The 20,179-nt window shown below is 31.5% G+C and overlaps 1 protein-coding gene across 1 annotated transcript in view; it reads left to right on the top strand.

Moving 5' to 3' along the window:
* The window catches only part of LOC145247313 (uncharacterized), a 558,870-nt gene that overhangs the window by 25,698 nt on the left and 512,993 nt on the right, over nucleotides 1-20,179 (top strand). The window contains exons 12-20 of the mRNA XM_080108949.1: nucleotides 111-294; nucleotides 1,655-1,802; nucleotides 3,687-3,768; nucleotides 10,074-10,279; nucleotides 10,644-10,760; nucleotides 13,581-13,638; nucleotides 14,902-14,931; nucleotides 15,362-15,394; nucleotides 18,429-18,572. Of these exons, the coding sequence (XP_079965075.1) occupies nucleotides 1,659-1,802; nucleotides 3,687-3,768; nucleotides 10,074-10,279; nucleotides 10,644-10,760; nucleotides 13,581-13,638; nucleotides 14,902-14,931; nucleotides 15,362-15,394; nucleotides 18,429-18,572 (814 nt within the window). The 5' untranslated portion in view covers nucleotides 111-294; nucleotides 1,655-1,658. The remainder of the gene's footprint in view (nucleotides 1-110; nucleotides 295-1,654; nucleotides 1,803-3,686; nucleotides 3,769-10,073; nucleotides 10,280-10,643; nucleotides 10,761-13,580; nucleotides 13,639-14,901; nucleotides 14,932-15,361; nucleotides 15,395-18,428; nucleotides 18,573-20,179) is intronic.

The raw sequence follows: 20,179 nt of genomic DNA, 5'->3' as shown, positions 1-20,179 counted from the left end.
CTCTTACTCTAATTATACAATTGTCCAAAAACTTCTATATGAAAAATCAGCATTTTATGCGAAGAAATTTAATATATTTGTTGTTTATTATTTTTTTTTTTTTTCATTAGTTCGACTGCAACGACCCAAACAAAAATTTCCACATCTATACCCTCAACGAGAATAAGCACTGAAGGAACAACATTGTTTTCAACCAGTACCATGTATACATTCGGAACCACTACTTTTGCTAATCAAACAGTTCCTCCTTGCTACGATGGCTGTTTGGTTGAAAATCTCATGGAATGCAAGGCGGTAAATATAAATGATATATATTTCTGAAAGTAAAGCTCAATTTATCATTAGTTAAAGTATAAGTATTATAGGAGTTTTCTTGCATATTCGTGTAGTGGAGGTAAATTTGGTTTTTACTTTTGTTCACACCGAACAAGGTATATTGCTACTCCCGCATAAAGCACTACTGTGACAGGAGCCAGATTTATATGGAGCAACCTGGATAGGAAGTTGGGCTGCAAAATGTTTGTTTGCATTACATTTAATTTTTTTGCATGGTCGGGGAAACAGGGAGTAGGGAGAGAATTCCAAATGCAAGTGATTTAAAGAAAAAGCTGTGAGAGTAGAAAATCTTTCAGTATCTAAAGATCTCGACAGTAAAGTATGTTATTTTACTGATAGTCAGGTGAGTCGAGATATTTACATTGAGGGGGATACAAGTGCAGCAAGTTTATTGGAGTACATTATGTAGAAGCACTTATAAAACAAGAAAAGGGATGCAACACAGCAGCAATACGATTGGCTGGTGTTACAAGTTGTTTAGCCCAATAGATAAGGAGTCCCCAAATGAGGGAAATCGCTCCAATGTATGACCATGCAGAGCTATTACATACAAAAGAAATAAGGGAATACGAAATAACAAAGGTTATACATTTTTGTCCTGATATACAACATCCATATATACTCTTAGGAAAAAGTAGGAAAATATTTTGAGGTGAACTCTTTACTATGATAAAATTTGGTGTTAAGTTTACTGTAGTGGCTGTTATGTGCAGGAATTGCAGTGATCAAAACAACAAAAAAAGAAAACAGAATAGTTAATTGTTCTTTAACAAGAGACACTTGAAGTTGATGAGATAATAAGATGAAGATTAGTGGTCCACACCGTGCGAGGAGTCTGAAGTGAAGCACCATGAAATGTGGAAACAGCCTTTGACCTCAAGATTCTATTAGTTTTATTCTGGTATTTTGTCCTTTACTTTTATAATCTTGACAAAATATCTGGAGTTCATGAGCTCAATTTCATATTTAAGCAGGGACATTTTTAATGGAGTTAAAGATAAATATGTTTGTACTTATTGATTTTACTGGAAATGCTGCATGAGATCACCTGTGTATGGATAATTTTTTTTTATTTGGACATTACACTTATCTGCTGTTCCTCGGATGATTAAACGTAAAGAGAGCTTGAATAGTTGAAACGTTTGGGAAATAAGGTAAATAGGAATATCTGAAAAATATAGATTTTGATTGGCTTGCAATGTCAAACACAATTTACTGTTGTTTCAGGGATTAAACTGATAAAAGAAAGGTATTAAATGATTAATTAATATGCATTGTGAAAGCAAATCATATTTATAATTTAATTAATTTCATTTAGGTGAATGAAACATGGAAGGTCGACCCTTGTAAAAACTGCACTTGTATGGCACCAAATAGTGTCAATTGTGAAACAGAGGTCTGTAAGGTGGAGTGCAAATATCCGCATGTCGAAGTATCTGTTGATGGAGAATGCTGTAATGTTTGTGGTAAGTACAACTTTGCTATTTTACTAATTAAAAAAAGAAACGGATTGCATACTTTTTCTGAGAAACTTCATCACATGTTTGAAAACAAAACTTCCACTCAAGGTGTAGTTGTTTCATTGTGTTAGCACGTGTGCATTAGCAAGTTATACTGAAGTACTTGCTAAAAGCATCATTGGGCTGAATGTTCTTGCAAGGAAGTTTCGCCATCCTCCCACATACAGCACCTGGTATTCTTAAATGGTCATAGATTTGGTACTGGCCAGACTCAACATTTTCTCAACTTCTGTGATATAGCAAAAGAATGATGAATTATAATTAGATTGTTGAGAAAATAAGTGATTTCAGAAACAAACATTTATTCATTGAGTTCACATAAAATTCATTTATTGCTGTCATACTTTACAAGTTTACTCCAAGTGGTCAGACACCATTGAAATACTGACATCAAATTCTCTGACATTCGATGTGAGTTTTGTTAAACAATTGCTTTGAAGCTTTCAAACATTTATTGGAAAACATGCATGTTTGTCCTTTACTATATTCTTAAATGATTGTCAGTACCTATGTATCAATATTATGCCATAATCTGTCAGTTTATTCTAATATGATAGACATCCATCCATGTTCAATATCTAGTTTTACATATTAAACATAGGAACATGTAATTTGAGAATCATCTCTTATGAATTCAGATGGTCGTAGTGGATTATGTTTATTTTTTACTATTGTCATTATCTATATCATGCCGTAGGTTGTCATTTTACATTAATAAGAGTAGAGAGAATGGACGATCTGTGTAATATTTATGTTATATCTATATATCTATAAAAGTGGAATTGTCTGGCTGTGCCTGTGTGTGTACATTTCCCTACCAAATTACTCTGTCAAATTTCAGTCTACAGACTTGAGATTTGACATAAGGGGTATTGAGATTTGGAAAAATCGTTTTAATCGGTTTTCAGCCAGAAATTTGGCTGTCAAGCGGTCAAAGTTCAACGATTTTACTAAAACTCTACCAAACTCCTCTGGCAATTTTGGGTCTAGACACTTGACATTTTAGATGTAAGTTACTTGGACATGGATCAAACTTTTAAATTTAATTTGAGCCCAAAACAATAAATGTTAAGAGGTCAAAATTCAGGTCACAGTTTTAAAAAAATTACCTCTGCGGTCTCTACCAAATTACTTAATCAATTTTTAGTCTAAACATTTGAAATTTTACATAAAGTGTATTCAGACATAGGGCAATCTTTTTAATTGGTTTTTGGCTGAAAATTTGGCTGCCAAGAGATCAAAGTTGAAAGAGTTGACCATTGTAAACTCTACCAAACTCCTCTGCCAATTTTGGGTCTAAATACTTGAAATTTTAAATGTAGATTACCTGGACATGAGTCAAAATTTTATATATATATATATATATATATATATATATATATATATATATACATATGCGCATAAAGTTATGAACAGTACATAGGGCCCGAGCAAAGCCGGGCTGAACTGCTAATATTGCATATTTCCATTGTTGCCATGGTTGAGATATCTACCATCTAGTTTATGGGATTGATAACCTTCAGTTTCAAAGTTCTCATTATAATTACAAACTTTCTGAAACCAGTTTCCTACTGTCCACTTACTAGTGGAATCTTCTCCTCTCCATGCTCTGTTTATACCAGCAGCTGTTTTGTGATCAAGTTTATATACTCTTTCTTCATTTTCATCATTAATTGTATTCAATTATAACTTTCTTTGTTTATTCCCAGCCCCATGATTGGTGAGACTATATTTTTAGGAAAACTTATTTTTTGTTAGTGGCTTGGGTCCTCTACAAAAGATTTAATTTATAATTCAATACAATTTAATAATTTATTTATTTTTTTACAGAGATTCCTTGTACAAAAGCATTTGAATGCGACGGAAAATGTGACTGTCCTCTTTGCTCTGATGAAAAAGTTGGATGCAGTAAGTATTTTTTCCATATTTATCTAAAGACAAAATATTTTCATTTGAAAATTGGATTAGGCTAATAAAAAAATAAATTATCTAAATTATAAAAATAGGTTGGAATCCTTAGGTTTCACTACTTTACTAGCAAGAAAACTTGGGTAGCTTCAGAATTATTGTTTGAATTGTAGGAGCTTCAAAATTATTGTTTGAATTGAATAAACCGTCAACCTTCAGAAGGTTGTGCGATTCATCACATCTTAAGAAGATTACATAATGTTGAAGGTTAAAAAATGTTGTCCAAATAACAACCGGGACAAGAATAGCAGTCCAAAGAATCAAAAAGTTCTAGTGTAGATTGTTTTAAAAATAAACAGGATGAATTCGGAAATAATGGCAAAACCAAATTTACAAGGATATTTTTGTGATCCATGCGATGAAATGTTCAAGAGAAATTGATCAGTATATCCATATCATATATTGTGAGATTTTTCGGATTTTTTATTAAAAATTAGTTCAAGCATTTTGATTAAAATTAGTATCTTCTTAAGAAAATCAATTCATATGGTATTATTGAACAAATATTTGATATAATCAAATCTTTCTTAGTTAAAAGAAAGATCCAGAGAGTTTTCAACACCACAATAATGTGTACATGCCTCAGGGATGGTATCTGGAACTATGTTATTTTTTATCTTTATAAATGATTTCCCTAATGCAATCACGTCTGATATGGACGTATTTATTGATGCCACTATATTCTATTCTCACCATAAGTCCAAGTCGAATGCCCATATAAGACAGGGCAATGATTGAAGCCTTGGAAAATAATCTCCAGTATATAGTAGCATGGAGCTTTCCAACCACTGATTGCTGTGGATGATCGTACCTTTTCAGAGAGTTTGTTTAAAGTCATCAGCCTGACATTCTCAGGCAATATGAAGTCTGCAACAAAGAAGGTAGGCTCTCTCTACCAGGCTAGAAAACTTCTCACACCTGCCAATATTCTATATCTATAAAAGTCATCATTCGCTCATCTATTGAGTATTATTGTCACATATAGACTGGAGTATCAATCATTAGCCTTTTGTTCTTGTGTGTTGTTATGCTTATTTTCCAAGTACTTATACATAATGTATTCTGATAAACTTACCATATTTGTACTCTCCTCAATGTAAATATGCTGACCCATTTGACCAGCGTTGAAATCAATCAAATCTATTCAAAATTCCATACAGTTTCTGGAGTTTTACATAAACATTCCTGAGTTCAATAAGACGCACCTGAAGATGGTTGGAATTTATATCGGCTGAAAAAGGGCGAGAATAACATCCAAAATAAGAACCGTAATCCGAATAATACAAATAATACAATTTATCAATCCTCATCTCAAAACTTCTGTAACAAAATTGTCATATTCTCTTAAAAAAATAACAAAGATTTTAACTCGTTTTTTACTGCAACAATTTGATTAAAACGTTTGATTCAAGGAAGTCATCATTTTAATACAATATTTGCTGTAATTATTTCTGAATTATTATATAAATACATAGTGATTTCTCACCCCCCCCCCAAAAAAATATTCCACTCAAGGAATCGTTAATTACATTCACAGTGTTTTCTGCAATCCAACCATATTTGGTAGAAATCAATTTTAGTTTATGCCTGATTATTCAGTTAATTTCAGTCATAAATGTTTAACAGTCTTTGTTTTATTGCTGTTTAATGATGTGGTGGGACATTTTAGTGATCATCTCATTCAGCTGGAGGTGTGATCCAGAATGGATTTTACACTTACTGGATCTTACACACACACCCTGCTTGTTATCTGTACATTAATTTTAAAGATAATATCTATCAAAAAAGAATTGAAGAGGGCAATCACAGCCAATATTAGGACAATGCTAAGAAAATAATGTCAAAGTTATTTACAATTTTACACATCGTATCCAGGTGTGCTTCTCATAGAACTGCAATAAAGTAAAGACTATAATTGGAACTTGGTGGACAAGTAAGAAATAAACTGAAGTTTATTTGTACCAAATATGGTTGGAATACAGAAAGGTTGGTGACTTGGATTAATGATTACATGGGTAGCATTTTTAGGTCACTGCCTATACTACATCTATCTTATTGGATAGTTTTGCCTGCAAACGTTTTTCACAATATTTTATTTTGTTCTCTTTTCTTTTTCTTACAGACCAAAGTAAGTCAGCAGTTCCAAATTGGTAATGTATTAATAAGTTGGCAATATTTCAGAATTAACAAAAAAAACATTCTGTGTGTCATAAGAAAAGGTACAGTGCATTAAACTTGTTGGATTATTCCATTTGATGATGTCTTCCTTTCTTTGTAAGTTTATTGTCTGCCAATTATTTAGTTAGTCAAGACTTTTTGTCTGATAGGGATTTTTTATTTGTTGGCATATATTCTAGTCAGGTTAAGATCAAATTAATGCGTGAAAGGTATACAAAGAAGACAATTAGAAAAACTGAATCCTAAACAAGAAATCTAAAGTTTTGTGACAATGCAAAAATACACAAGTGACTGAATAAATAAGAATGTATAAATACATAGCAGAATTGTCCGTGGAATATTTTGAATTATATAACAATGAAAAATGGTTAGATCCAGAGTTGAGAACTAAGATTGAAAAGAGAGTGATAAACGTGATGCAGGCAGGATATTTCTCCTTGGAAGTTATGGTTAAAAATTAAGTTAAAGGGGCGAAGGAAGTTTGGCCTCTTCCTTTTTTTGCTATTGTTTATGTATTATTAATTAATATTATTATTGTGGAGAAAAGAAGTAAAGAGAGCGAGACAGAGAGTTGAATTTACGAGATTAGAAAATATATCAACATAACAAACAAGGTTAACTCTCAATTTATAAAAAGGAAAAAGATTTATTACATTTTAGGAAATATTTTCATTGAAAATAATAGTTCATTTATGAGTGAACAAAAGGGGGAAATTAGTTTGAGATTTCGAGGAAGTTTGAGTTGATAATTCAAGAGCCGTGATTAGTTCACGGGTCTGTAAATCGTAAAGAAAACTTCCTCACTCAACTATATAAAATAATTTTCACTGAAAGTTTTTGAGTAGAGTTAATTAATCACTCTGGAAGGTTCATTGAAAAATGTGAGAAGTTTTAAAATAATTATTTTTATAAACTTAATTTCAAGTGAGCATACGATAATAAAAGGGGGAATGCAAAAGTTAGTTACTGTTTCTACGTCTGTGTGTTCGCCTACATTGTCTGATTAGCTGACTGTTATGTTCAAAGTGTTGTCGTGTTAGAGTTGAGTTGCAGACAGTAGTGATATATGCCTTCCAACACTATCTCTGAATTTTTGTTAACTGTTTTTTTTTTGAAAATACAGAGCTCTTTTAAAGATTCTCATCGGCTCCCACAGACACCGAATTTCCGACAGCTTGGAAAATTCTCTGATTGGTCAGAAAATCAAGACATTGAATTTTTAAAGTAATTTAGTAAAAAGGCGCCTCTAGCCGCATGCGCAGAAAACGTTTCGGGGCACTTGAACTTCCGGCAGCGAAAGAGTGAACATCGTAGCTCACCATAGAAGCGTTGTAAGAAAACAGGAAATCAAGATAGGATGGATATGTGACAGTTGAGAAGCTTGTTGTCCTCTTGGATTTGGACTACTGAACTGGACAGATGTGTTTCTGACATTTTATTCCCTCTATCTATGAGGGATACTGAGGAAGACGACGATGTGTACTGTAAAAAAAATGTAAAATGTACTATATACTATATCGAAAAGTATACAAAATTAAACAACATAGAATTATTACCTACAGTGGATAAATGTGTGTTATTCTTTCTATTTTCGTGTCTACAATTGACACTCAGCTGAAAGATATATAACTCAGACAACTCTATACTCAAGATGACGACTACTGTGGTTACTACAAAGAAAAGGAGAGGGAACAACTGTATTTGTGCTATCATGTGTTAATGACGCTTCTACTATTAGATACACACCGTTTTAAGAATCACAACAGAAATGCTACAGCCAAGGGATTTTTTATGACTAGACTGTTGTCATTGCCAAAACCAGTTGCATAAAAATATGTAGCCCTTATTATATCTAATAATGCATTGTCTTCACTGTACTGGTCAGAGATATCATAACTTGTGCTTGGGCATTCTTTTCACTCTGCATCTATTCCTTGTGAAAAACACAGTATTACTGCTAATGCATGTCAGCATTTAAATGTGCATAAAACTGATGATGATGATGATGATGGTGGTGGTGGTGGTTGTTCTGGGTAGTCTGCTTCATCTATCGGTCTATTGTGCATAACTGACACTTTATATAAACAATTCAAGTTCACACATTTTAATTCAACCCTCGTTTTCACGTTACTGGAATGGTTCATTGGAAAGGCAAGCACCAATACACATAGTTTCCGGTTAATCACAAGAGTTGCCAGAACGTGCTATACACAACCTTGGACAATCTTAGAAATTATGGCTCAATTTTATTTCCTCGCGTTGACTCTCAGAACATTTTGTATTAGTGGGTAAAGTTGTAAGGCAGTTAGAGGTTTAAGATAAAAGTTTTCTTTCTTCTCAGACTGATTAGCACCAAAGCACTGGTTCTAGGTGCTAGGTAACTCGCCTTTCACTCTTTCTTCTTTTCAGTAGTCACAATTCCACCAGGCTTATGTCAAAGCCACACAAGCAAACTGAGAGTTAGACTTAGATGTCAGAAGCTGTCAGAGAGGCGTATATTGACAATATAATCATGTTCTTATTGTCACCTGACAAACTTGGAACTAATTTTTGTATAAAACATTACAAAATAACAAACCAAGTTAATGTTCTGAAAGGGTCCAGAAATCGAATAGTGTTTTCTGAACATCATAAAACATTATGTTTTAAGAAAGTACATATTTTGCTTTTAAAATCAATGAGAGTTAATATGAATGAGATGTTATGCATTTGATATCGACGATAATGATTAGATCCAATATTGGGAACCATAATTGAAAAAAAAGAGTTGCAAACATGAAGTCGATCAGGATGGTTGCTGAAAAGACTTCAAGTAGACTGCTTATTAACTAATTTATGAGAGTCTGAGTTTATCATCTTTTTTAAGTATTTCTAGGATGAATGCATATGATGAGCTTTAAGGCTAACATATTGTGATTCCATAGCGTTTGTATTTCGTGTAAGATGACTGTTAGATTGTGGAAATTATGTTCCAATAGATATATATACAGCTTTGAAAACTGCAATTTAAAACAAAGGATCGATATGAACACAAAAAATGTACATGGAAGCGTAAAATGTTAAATATTTACAAAAAAAGACACACAAAACATATAATAATAAACAGATCCCCATACATGGTGACATCAACTCCAAATAAGATTTTAAAAAAAAAGTCAACAGCTGAAATGTTGAATAGAGATGAAAAATAGGTTAATCTATTTCTATTAAATAAATTATTAAATTTTTTAACTTGTTGGCACTTTCAGGGCTAAAAAAGCTGATATTGATACATCTTACAATGATCTGGACAAGCAACAAAGACTTTATCTCTTGGAGCTGAATTTCAAAAGAAAAGATTCACTTTATGACCACATTTTTTCACCTTAAAAACTGACTCTTTATTTGACCAAATCATCACCCGAAGATTGGGACTACATTATTTTCACATTTAAACTAGGTAGAACATTAATTGCTATTATGTATCCTATTTATTTTTAGTTTATACCTTTTACATATGTTGTCAGTTTACCAAGAAAGGTTTCTTATTTTACCTTTTTGATTTTATATTTAGATCTACTTTTATAGACATTAATTTTGTATGGCATTTTTGGTTTCTAGAATACTAAAACATTTACTGGTAGAAATGTAACATAGCATGGACAGCTATATGCAAATATCGAGCTGTGAGTGAAATGGCATCATGGTAAGGAAAAAGAAGACTATAAAATCGAGGGAGCATGTTCGAGAAGACAATTACATTAGAGATGTGGATGACGTTTGAGAAGACGATCACGTTTGAGATACGTGCGTGACATGACAGCCGTAATGAAAAGTCATACATGGCAGGAGAATGAGGAAATAAATATTGTTGTACAACAAAAAAAAGCGAGTTGGAGTTCTTTTCTATTCTTTGTCTGCTTTGTAACTGAGGCTACTACATGTTGGGTAACGTTACAGAAAATCCAAACAGATACCCTGTTTGACCCAATGATAACAAATCTACCATCAGCCACATATATTACTAGCAAAACTTAATAAAATAGCTTTACATTCATGTCATTGTAATTGCAAATTTTTTTCTTTTGTCAGCTACATGTAATGAAGATGAATTTGAACGTCGAGAAGAACCATGTAACGGTTGTCGTTCCAAAGTGTGCCACAGTCAGCGGGCGTCATGTTTCCCAAAGAATAAGCAAGAATGTTGTGAATGTTATGGAGGAACAGCTTTTAATGGAACCGAGTGCATTGATCAACGCGAGTGTGACTGCATTGATGCTAATGGTGTAACCCATCAGGTGTGTTGCTTTTAGATCTTTATTTTCTTTTTGCCTATTTTTTCATAAATTATTTCAATGATGTATGTTTATAAATTATTTCCAGAAATTATATTCATTATGCTTGACTGTAAATCATCAAACTAGTAAGACAGTACTAATTACCATGAGTTTTAACCAAAGTTAGTCATTCTGATTACAAGAATGTATTTCACTTACCTGAACACCCAAGGCAGGGTTGATATGCCGTAAAACAAAATCAATCAATGAACACCCAAGACACAAAATGTTATTTTTTCTCCATTTATTATTCAATTAAGACCACCGAAGAGAAAAATATGAAGAAAAATACATATATACGTTTCTTTGTTGTTGTTGTTTTCAGCCAGATGAGTCATGGCCGCATCCAGATGATGTTCTCTGTACTACACAATCCTGTGTGGACAATAACATTGTAAACAGGAACAAATCAGCAAATTGTCCAGAAATTCTCTGTATAGAAGTAAGTAAAAAGAACTATTTTTGATTGAAACCTGACAAGATGGAAAATTCATACTAGATATTTTTCTACCTTCTTTAATTTAGCTTTTAATCCATTTGCAAAGTATCAGCCTTTTTTCTTTTTTTCTTTTTTTTTTTTTGTTGTTGTTTATCACCAATTATTATCTTTGTATTACGAGGGGTATGCAATCAGTAATGCCCCTGACCCACTTCCTATAGCAGTAGAGCAACAAACCTTGGCACAGTTATTATCTTTCTCTACATAGGAACCACACAGATTTATGCATTTCTCCCATCGTTTGATGCAGCTCTGGAGGCCGTTTTTGTAGAACACCCCAGGTTGGCCCTCCAACCATGACGTGACATCAGAAATCAAGGCTGCATCATCTGGAAAACGTGAACCGTTGGGTCATCTATTTGGCTTGAGTAAAATTCTTTGAATCAGGAAAAAGTAGTTTGCAAAGCTAGTTTAAATTATTTTAAATAAAAAAAGACAAAATTAGTCACTTTTTGTTCACTATATTGCCGTCTTTGACATTTGGTTAATTACGTTTTATGTTCAATTTTCAGTTGATGAGAAATCTTTAATGAAGTAGACTATTATTAAAGTGTGTTGGTTGAGAATATATGTTGCATATTTCTCAGTCTAAATGAATGATCCTCCTTGACGAAACCCACTTCTTGGAGAGGCTTCATGTTTTGACAAGCTTCTGGGCTTGACCTTTACTCCGGATCTGAAATGGAATACATACATCAAATCTGTTGCCAAGGCCGCTGGAAAAATGGTGGGATCCTTCTATCGATCCAGTAGATATCTTACTGCTGATGCAATTCTCTATCTATATAAGAGCCAGGTACATCCAAGGATGGATTACTGTTGCCACATCTGGGCAGGAGCTGCTAGAAATGACTTATCCTGCCTTGATAGAGTTCAAAATAGTCTTCATAGCCTCATAGGGAATGTCTTTTTCTCTTCCCTGCAATCTCTTTCTCACAGAATGGATGCTGCGAGTTTGTCTCTGTTTTATCGTTATTTTTATGGCAAGTGCTTGTCTGAGCGCGAATTTATGGTCCCCCTTGCCAAACTTTCACAGGAAACACTTTTCTAGCTGAAAAGACTATCAATAATTCTCCCCATTCTTTATCTGTGCCTAGACTTAAACGTAGATTCCAGGAACAAACCTTCTTTCTTAGAACTGCACGCCTGTGGAACTGTCTTCCGTTTGCCTGCTTTCCAGGTGACTACAATATGGTTGTCTTCAAGTCCAACGTAAACAAGTCCTTGATGAGCCGTTCTACTTAAGTTAACAAATTTACCGAATTTCCATTACTAACGATTACTATATTGTCCAATTGATTACTGTATACTCTTTAACCCTTATCCTCGAGTAGCCTCTGGGTCTTAATAAGCGGTGATGCCTATGTAAAAAAAAGGAGGAAAAGACGGGATAGAAGTTCTTAATGGAATCTGTGCAATTTTAACAATAGATATTAGGAATTTATTAATAAATATTCCCTAAATTTCAGTTTCTTTGGACTATTTTAAAAAGTTTTTAGATGGTATAATATAAACACTTAAAAAATCAATGTTTCAAATTTGCATTAAATTTAATTTATAATTATTAGACACCAATTAAGGTTCCTTCAATTTCAGTTTCTTCTTAAGACCGTATTAACTTGAGACATTTTTAGAATCAAAATCATGTAATAGACTTAGTATAAAAATTAGTGTAAAGATTTTCTACATAAAGTTTAGTAGCATTATATGTAGACTTTGATCTTTGTAAAGGAGCATAAAATTGGTACAAAAGTGTTCTCTTCATGGAATTGATTTTTGTCATCCTGGAACAGATATATTTTAGCTCTTTATTTTTTACAGAATCACATTAATTTATTGAATTTTGAATAAATTACAAAATAAAATGGAGGAAAAAGATTGAATAATAATTATTTTTGCTTAAAATAAGAGATTTTGTTTCCTATTCATGATAGTGTGGTTCTGTCCCTAATTCTGTGATTGCAAAAGTTGCTGTCCCTATTATTACCCTTATAGATAGTATTAAATATCAATGATTGATTCTGTTTCAATGTTTATTCTTGAACACAGAATCTTATATATAATCTTATGTCGACCTCTCATATTTCTGTGATCAATAGCTCTTTTGCTATAAGCTACATAAAATCTCTTTAATTGGTGATTTATGGCAAATATTGATTCAAAAACAATATTTAATTTTCAATTGATTTCATTGATTGTTATATTTAATCTTAGTGAATATTTTATTTTAGTCTTAAAAGAAGGAATAAAATTTCTTACCCTCTCAATTAGAAGTCCTAATACTGCTATTCAAATCACCTGGTATTAATTAAATAATTTTTTTTTATATTCACTGATAAAAAAGAAGGAAAAAAAATCTTGATTTTGCTTTTGATTTTATTTCTTCTCTTTCTTCCATTGCTTTTGACTGATTGACATTCAACTATAAAGGTAGAGGGGGAAAGGAAGAAGAAATAAAAGACAGTTTGGTTTATGTGAATTTCATACTTTTCCTCACGGATCAGTTGGTTACTGCTCCTTAGAGCTTGTGAGTTCAAACTTTACCCGGGCATAATTATTTTCACTTATTTTTGTATCAAAATAAGCATTGCAATATTAAGATTGATAAGTTTTAATTTGATATTTTAGTGTAATCTACATAATATATGGAAATTAAGATCTTGAACAATGCCATGTAGTCCTGCTGATTATTAATAACTATTCACTGTTATACATGATATTCATGAAATGTTAATTTTAATCAGTAATACACTTTTGTTTCAGGGTTACACACCTCAACGTCCTACCGGATCCTGTTGTCTTTCATGTGTGCCTTCTCCAAGTAAGATTCCAATTGACTATGTCAACAATTAATTTACATTTTTAGGAATTTTTGTATGTTTTCATAATATCTAAGGTTACTTATTGTCTCAGTTTTTATTAACTCTTACATTCATTTTTTTTTTTTAGATAATAAAAAGACAATACAAAAAGTTATATTATTGGGACTACTGTTCTCATCTTAGATGTTATTCTCACAACGTTTCGGCCAATGTAAGCTTTGATATTCTTCTTGTGCATCTTGTTCAACTTAGGAATATTTATGTTGAACTTGGGAATCTGTACAGAATTTTGAACATTCACGTAACAGAAAAAGTGCTGTGTAATAATTAGTTTTATGTAACAGTCTTTTGGAGGTTAAAAGTTCAATCCTCAGTACAGGCAATACTAAGAAATTATCATTAAAATTTACAGAAGTCTTCTATCGGTCGTAACTGACAGAACAGAACATCATCTACTTTGCAGATTAAATAACGAGTTTAGTTCGAAATTTCAAACAGATTCTAAAGTTTGACATAGATATTCCCGAATTTGGTTAAATGTATCTAACGAAGGTTGAATGTTGCATTGACCAAAACATTATGAGAATAATATCCGAGATAAATGATACGGATTATCAGACTTCATCTAAAAAAATCTAAAACAGAATAAAAAGTTGTATCTCCATATTTTATTTTACACAAACTTGATAAAAATTAAGTTCAAAAGCCCATTAATAAGTTCATCTTTGGAGGAAGCAGTGAAAGAAGACACATAAAATGCAAGTTTAAAGACCAAATGTATGCATACTCATTTACCAGATCTATTTCAGAAAAACAGTGAAAGAAGTTGATGGATACACTTTTAAATGTAACAGAGCAGATTTGTGGGTGAACAAAAAGGTCTCCAAGATATAGGTGACATGATAGTGGATTAAAGAAGCTGAGGTGTATAAAAAAAAGTGGAAATAAAGGAGTGTGAAAAAAATTAGAAATATTAGGAAATGGTTGAGTTAATATTGAGTGAGAATTAGCGATAGAGATATATTGATAGTTAAGAGAGATAGGTGACATGTTCAGTTAATTACAAAATATGGCCAATCGGAACAATGAAAATAGATTTGTTTTTTTAACATATCTTAATTCTAGAACAAGTCAGTATTTTAGCATATATTTTGTGTTTATATGTTTGTGTTTATAGGAAAACAGCTTTAGTGAGACAAACAAAATGTTAACTAACATTGACGAATATTAAAACATTGAAAATTATTTGTTCTAATTTTCAGCCACAACTACAGTGCCTAGTACTACTTCTGGTGAGTTAAAGATTTCTGTCTTATCAGCACTTTATTTAAAGTTCAATTTATGAGTTTGTACCTGTACCTTTGCATCTCTCATGCCTATATTATCTTTCTCATATATAAAGTAGAATACGATTTTTCCTTTTGACAGATCTACATATAAAAATCTGCTTCATCCATGAGTCAGGTCAAATATTTCTGAAAAAATAAAATAAATTTCAGTTTCTTTCGAATTCGTTGATTTTTATACTAAATCTGATCAACTAGTTTGTCTTTAATTAATTTCAGCTTGGGAATAGGATAACTCAATTCTAGAACGAATGAATATTTTAGCATATATTTTGTGTTATTAAAGTATATAGAAAAACAGCTTAACAAAATAATCGTTGATTAACTAACATTGACTAATATTAAAATACTGAAAATTCTATGCTCTAATTTTCAGCCACAACTACAGAGACTAGTACTACTCCTTCTGGTGAGTTAAACATTTCGATTTTACCATCAGTTCATACAACTCAAACTTTATTAACATTCTGCAGTATTTTACACGTTGTTAACACACGAGTGATTCAATTTTTAGTATAATTACTCCAACATTTGCTATTTGCATAGAGCAAAACAATCTTTTTAATAAATCTTAATTCAGGCTGAACTCCAAAATATGCCATTCTTGGAATCATTAGTAAAGTTCAAAATTGTTTGCAATCCATATTTGGTACAAATAAACATTAGTATATACAAAACTGAATACGTAATAGAAGTTACAGGTCCTTTAAGTTTGTGTAACTATCGATTATAGACAAAGTAACAGTGTTTGTTTAGCTAGTAATGCAAACAAAGTGGGCTACTTTGCTCAGAATCGATATTTATACAAACTTAAACGGCTCATAACTTTTATTAAATAATTGTTTTAATCTAAATAGATCCCAAATAGAAAGTAAAATAAAACATTGTTTTTAACTAATATCCCAAGTGTATCCCCTTTAAAAAAATTATTTCCATTTTCGTCCTGAGGTATAATGTAAATAGATCACAAATGAATAGTTCAAGCAAAAATATTTTTTGGCTACGATCTGAAACATATTTTCTTAAAGAAATATTCCCATAACACTAATTTATTTTATGGGATTTGTAGATAAAATTGCATTAATGCGTATCAGCAAATAATTTGTTGTTTTATTTTTTGAGATTTTTTATATTTATTGTTAAAATGTCCGTAATTATGCGTTAATATTAGCGTTTGTCAAACAAAAGAAAAACTCTTCACCCTACTACTAACTGTAAGTTCTGGTGGAAATTACTCTTGTACATGCTTTCTCAGTTTGTTCTTGGGTTTTTATTTTTATCATGAGAACTTAGGGTTAGCAATCGGTTTAAAAGAGAGATTATCTTTCGTAGGAACCAAATAATAAAAGCAACCGTTTATTAAAAATGTTGTATCAGTCATCTGAGGTATAATGCAAATAAATTACAAATGGATAGTTAAAGCAAGAAATTGATTTTGACTAATATCTCAAGTGAGCACTAAGATGACAAACGTAAGTGACCGAATGTACCCTTGGAGAGGCAGGAAAGATAGGCTGAGGTGCTACAGAAATATTACTAAAGGACATAAGTGGCATTCGTTGTGAAAGATAAGAAAAAGAATGGTAAATGGAAACCGTAGGACAAGGAAAGAAAATATGTAGCTGCCTTATTCAAACTATCCATTTGTATGTTTCTATTCATTAATTGTAGTCTTGTATTCTAGAATAGGAAAATATATATGACTGGGAAAGTATGTAAATAAATGCAAAGGGAGGTATGAAAACACAAACATAAGTAATTAAAGGTACTTGGCATCATCTGGGAAAGAAAGGTTATGTATTTACAGAAATTGTATGAGGAGAAAAATAGGAAAGAGAGTATTAACTGTATGCAAACAGTATGGAATAATGGATGCGGTAGGTAATGAACAATCAAGTCATTCTATTTTTATTTGGTCAATTCTTGAACGCATAAATTTTTTTGAAATCGCGAATCAAATCACCACAAAAGCAAAAGAAGGCAACTTGTATTCATCTAATAAAAATATAGCAGGAAAGCATCAATATTGAGTCAGAAAAATTAAATAATGAAAGTAATATCAAGAAAAAGTATGAAGATTATTTTTCAGTTTAAGATGGTGGTTGTGGTGGTGGCAATAATATTTTTTTTTGTGTGGAAGTAAAACTTAATTAGACTTCCTATATTTCTGACTGTTTTAGAAGAATCAGGTGAGTCGAAAAAATTATAGAAATTACTGAAAGCAAACAAAATGGGAGCATATTTTCAGAAAGCACATCAAGAATCAGCAAAAAGAGTGTGCATAGTTGAATTCTATATATCACTTATATTTACAGAGATATAATCTTTAAATGTAAATATGAAAAATTGATTTTACTTTATTATGTAGATTTAATTTGTTTGACTAACAGAGTGATAAATCATTAGAACAAGTCGCCGAATCAGATTACTATTAGCAAATGTATAGTACATTTTCAGATAGAATTGGATGGATGAATTCAGAAATGAAAGAATTAAGAGGGGATTTGGGGAAACTATTGGATGAAATATTTAACAAAATTTAATTTTTAAATTTTGAATAAAAAGGCAGACTTTTGTAAAACCATGTTAAGATGCAAATATTTTATTAAAAGAATCATTCAATTGTTCTTTTTTTAACTTATTACTTTCGAATAGTAACATATCCATCAATGACTAGAAAGAAAGAGTCGTTTTTCTTCTTTTTTTTCATAAATAAAATGTTCGTGCCCTTTGTATCGTTGTATGAAAGATGTGTACTGGTGTTGTAACATGTAGTATTGTTGAAAATAAATTTTCATTTGAGTTTTTTATATGTGTGGGTGCTTTAATGTTATATGAGAATTGTCAAAAGCTCTTAAAAGCATCCTTAATGAAATTAAACATTTTGAATAAACAGACAAGATATTTTTAAACTATGTTAAGATGCAAATATTTTATAAAAATAAAATATTTAATTTTTTTTAACTTCAAATATTTTTTATTAATTTCGGATAGTAAAGGAAAGAATTTTCTTTTGTTTCTTTCTTTTTCGTAAATAAAAACCTTCTTCTCTGATGATAGATATTTTACTATCCAAAACTAAGTTAAAAAATATAAAAATTAAGGCTTGTTTTATAAAATCTTAATGTGGTTTTAAAACCGCTGGTCTGCTTATTCACACTTTTTAATTTTATTAATAATGCTTCTAAGAGCTTTTGCCAATTCTCATAAAATGTAATTTGTATATTGATATTGTATTAATAATGTAAATGTTTTGTAAATTTGTTTAAAAGGATTGATTTGAGAAGATAGTAGCTTAAATGGAAGATTCTCAAATAGGTACAGCCAAAAAATACAAATATAGACAAGTGAGATTATGTGAACAATTCTATGAATAACTATAACTGGTTTTGATATATTTTTTCAAGAGATGATATTTTTTTCTGTTTTTACTTGTGTTTCAGATTGTGCTGAAAAGTGTTACTGTGTATTGAAAAGATGTAACAGCGATTGTTCAGTTTCTCCAGAATGCAATAAAATATGCACCTGCAAAGAGGAGTTTACATATAGGAATGGTGCCTGTGTTATAGAACCAGTGGGATGTGAAGGTGAGAGCTTTTCATACCTTTAAAAATATCTTTTTGTGTTGTCAATATAATAATACTCTAAGGCATTTCATGTATGTACATTATCACCTTTCACATGCATCAAAACAAATAAGATTCTGTGATTAACCAAGATGGTGATTCCTGATTAATAATGATGTCGCTAAGGTAAACAATTCAGACTTGGTGCATTTTATAATCAACTTATGTCATCTGATGAACTAAAACAGTACAATTTTAAATAAATACATTTCAAAAAGTGACATTTATTTTATTGATTTGAAGAATATTTAGCTGACAATTATTTTTATGAGAATAAAGAGAATATTCTTTGTTGTAAAAATAATTAAATTTCTACAATTTTAAATAAATAAAGAAGAGGCATATTTGTTTTATTTATTTTAAAAATATTTAGCTGATATTGATGATTATTTTTACGGAAGAGAGTCTTTTTTCTTAATAGTATTAACCATGACAGACATTTATCTCAAAAAGAATATTATAAACAGTAAATTATACCAATTGATGTAGAAAACAATGTGGAATTCCCACAAGATTCAGCTAGTTTGGTATAATTTTGTTAGTCTTAAAATGATAAGTACTCAGCTAAAACAAACATGTGCATAAATGCATCCGCAGCCAGCTTTCTTTGTTCCTTTGTGTGGCTAGACATGTTTTAAGCTGAGATTCGAAACGCACGTAAAGTTTATATATACAGAAACCAAAGAATCACCTTTAATCCTAAGGTTTGAACAAATATCTCTCTAGTATGCACTAAAAGTTCAAACCAGTCCCACCCAACCCCACAAAACCAATATATCGTAAAGCATATCACCTTCTTAAAATCAATACCTCTGAAATTAAGACTTTACAATGCATTGATAGTTCTTATTGCTGTATATGATAGAATGGATTAAATTGGCGGAGCATGAAAAGAAACCCAATGTTTTCAAAATTAAATCTAATCAAATTTTTTAGCAAAACAGCAAAATGCAACAAGCCATGTAAATGAAAAGTTGGAAGATATATACATCTAAGCTGTGTCTGAATATTTTCTCCAAAACGTCAATCATGGCTACAACAGAAATCATTACTACGTCTTAAACACAGACAGAGAATGTTGCTCCTCCACTAGTGATACAAGTTCAGTGGAAATCGTTATCTGGCTCCAGTATGACCCTCCCCCGATAGGTACATTCAAATGTTGATTGATGTTTTATGCTTATCCATCTTACTACATGTGGTTGAAATCTATAGGCCTGGAGTTTGTAGAGCAGAGGCCTATGATTCACTGAATCAAAGGCTTTGGTAAAGTCAGGCAAGACAATGTCTGCTGCATAGCTATCATCCAAAATTTTAGTGACCCACTCCTCCATAATGAAGAAATTCGGGAAGTAGTGTTGAACTTAAGAAATTAGTGCTATGGTCAGGAGATGAGATATCATGAGTCCCAAATACTTTTCAAATTACAGAAGTGAGTGAAACTGGTCTGTAATTTTGTGTCGCCTTTCTTGAATGATGGGACAAATACTCGTGGATGAGAGGGTCTACAATGAGTAGAGAGAGTGCTTGGAGTATTTTTGAATGCAGATCGTCTAGACTAGGGTTCT

Source organism: Euprymna scolopes, chromosome 25, assembly GCF_053919585.1.
Source record: "Euprymna scolopes isolate OS-2025 chromosome 25, ASM5391958v1, whole genome shotgun sequence".
Lineage (NCBI taxonomy): Eukaryota > Metazoa > Mollusca > Cephalopoda > Sepiida > Sepiolidae > Euprymna > Euprymna scolopes.
This window is presented reverse-complemented; position numbering and strand designations above follow the sequence as displayed.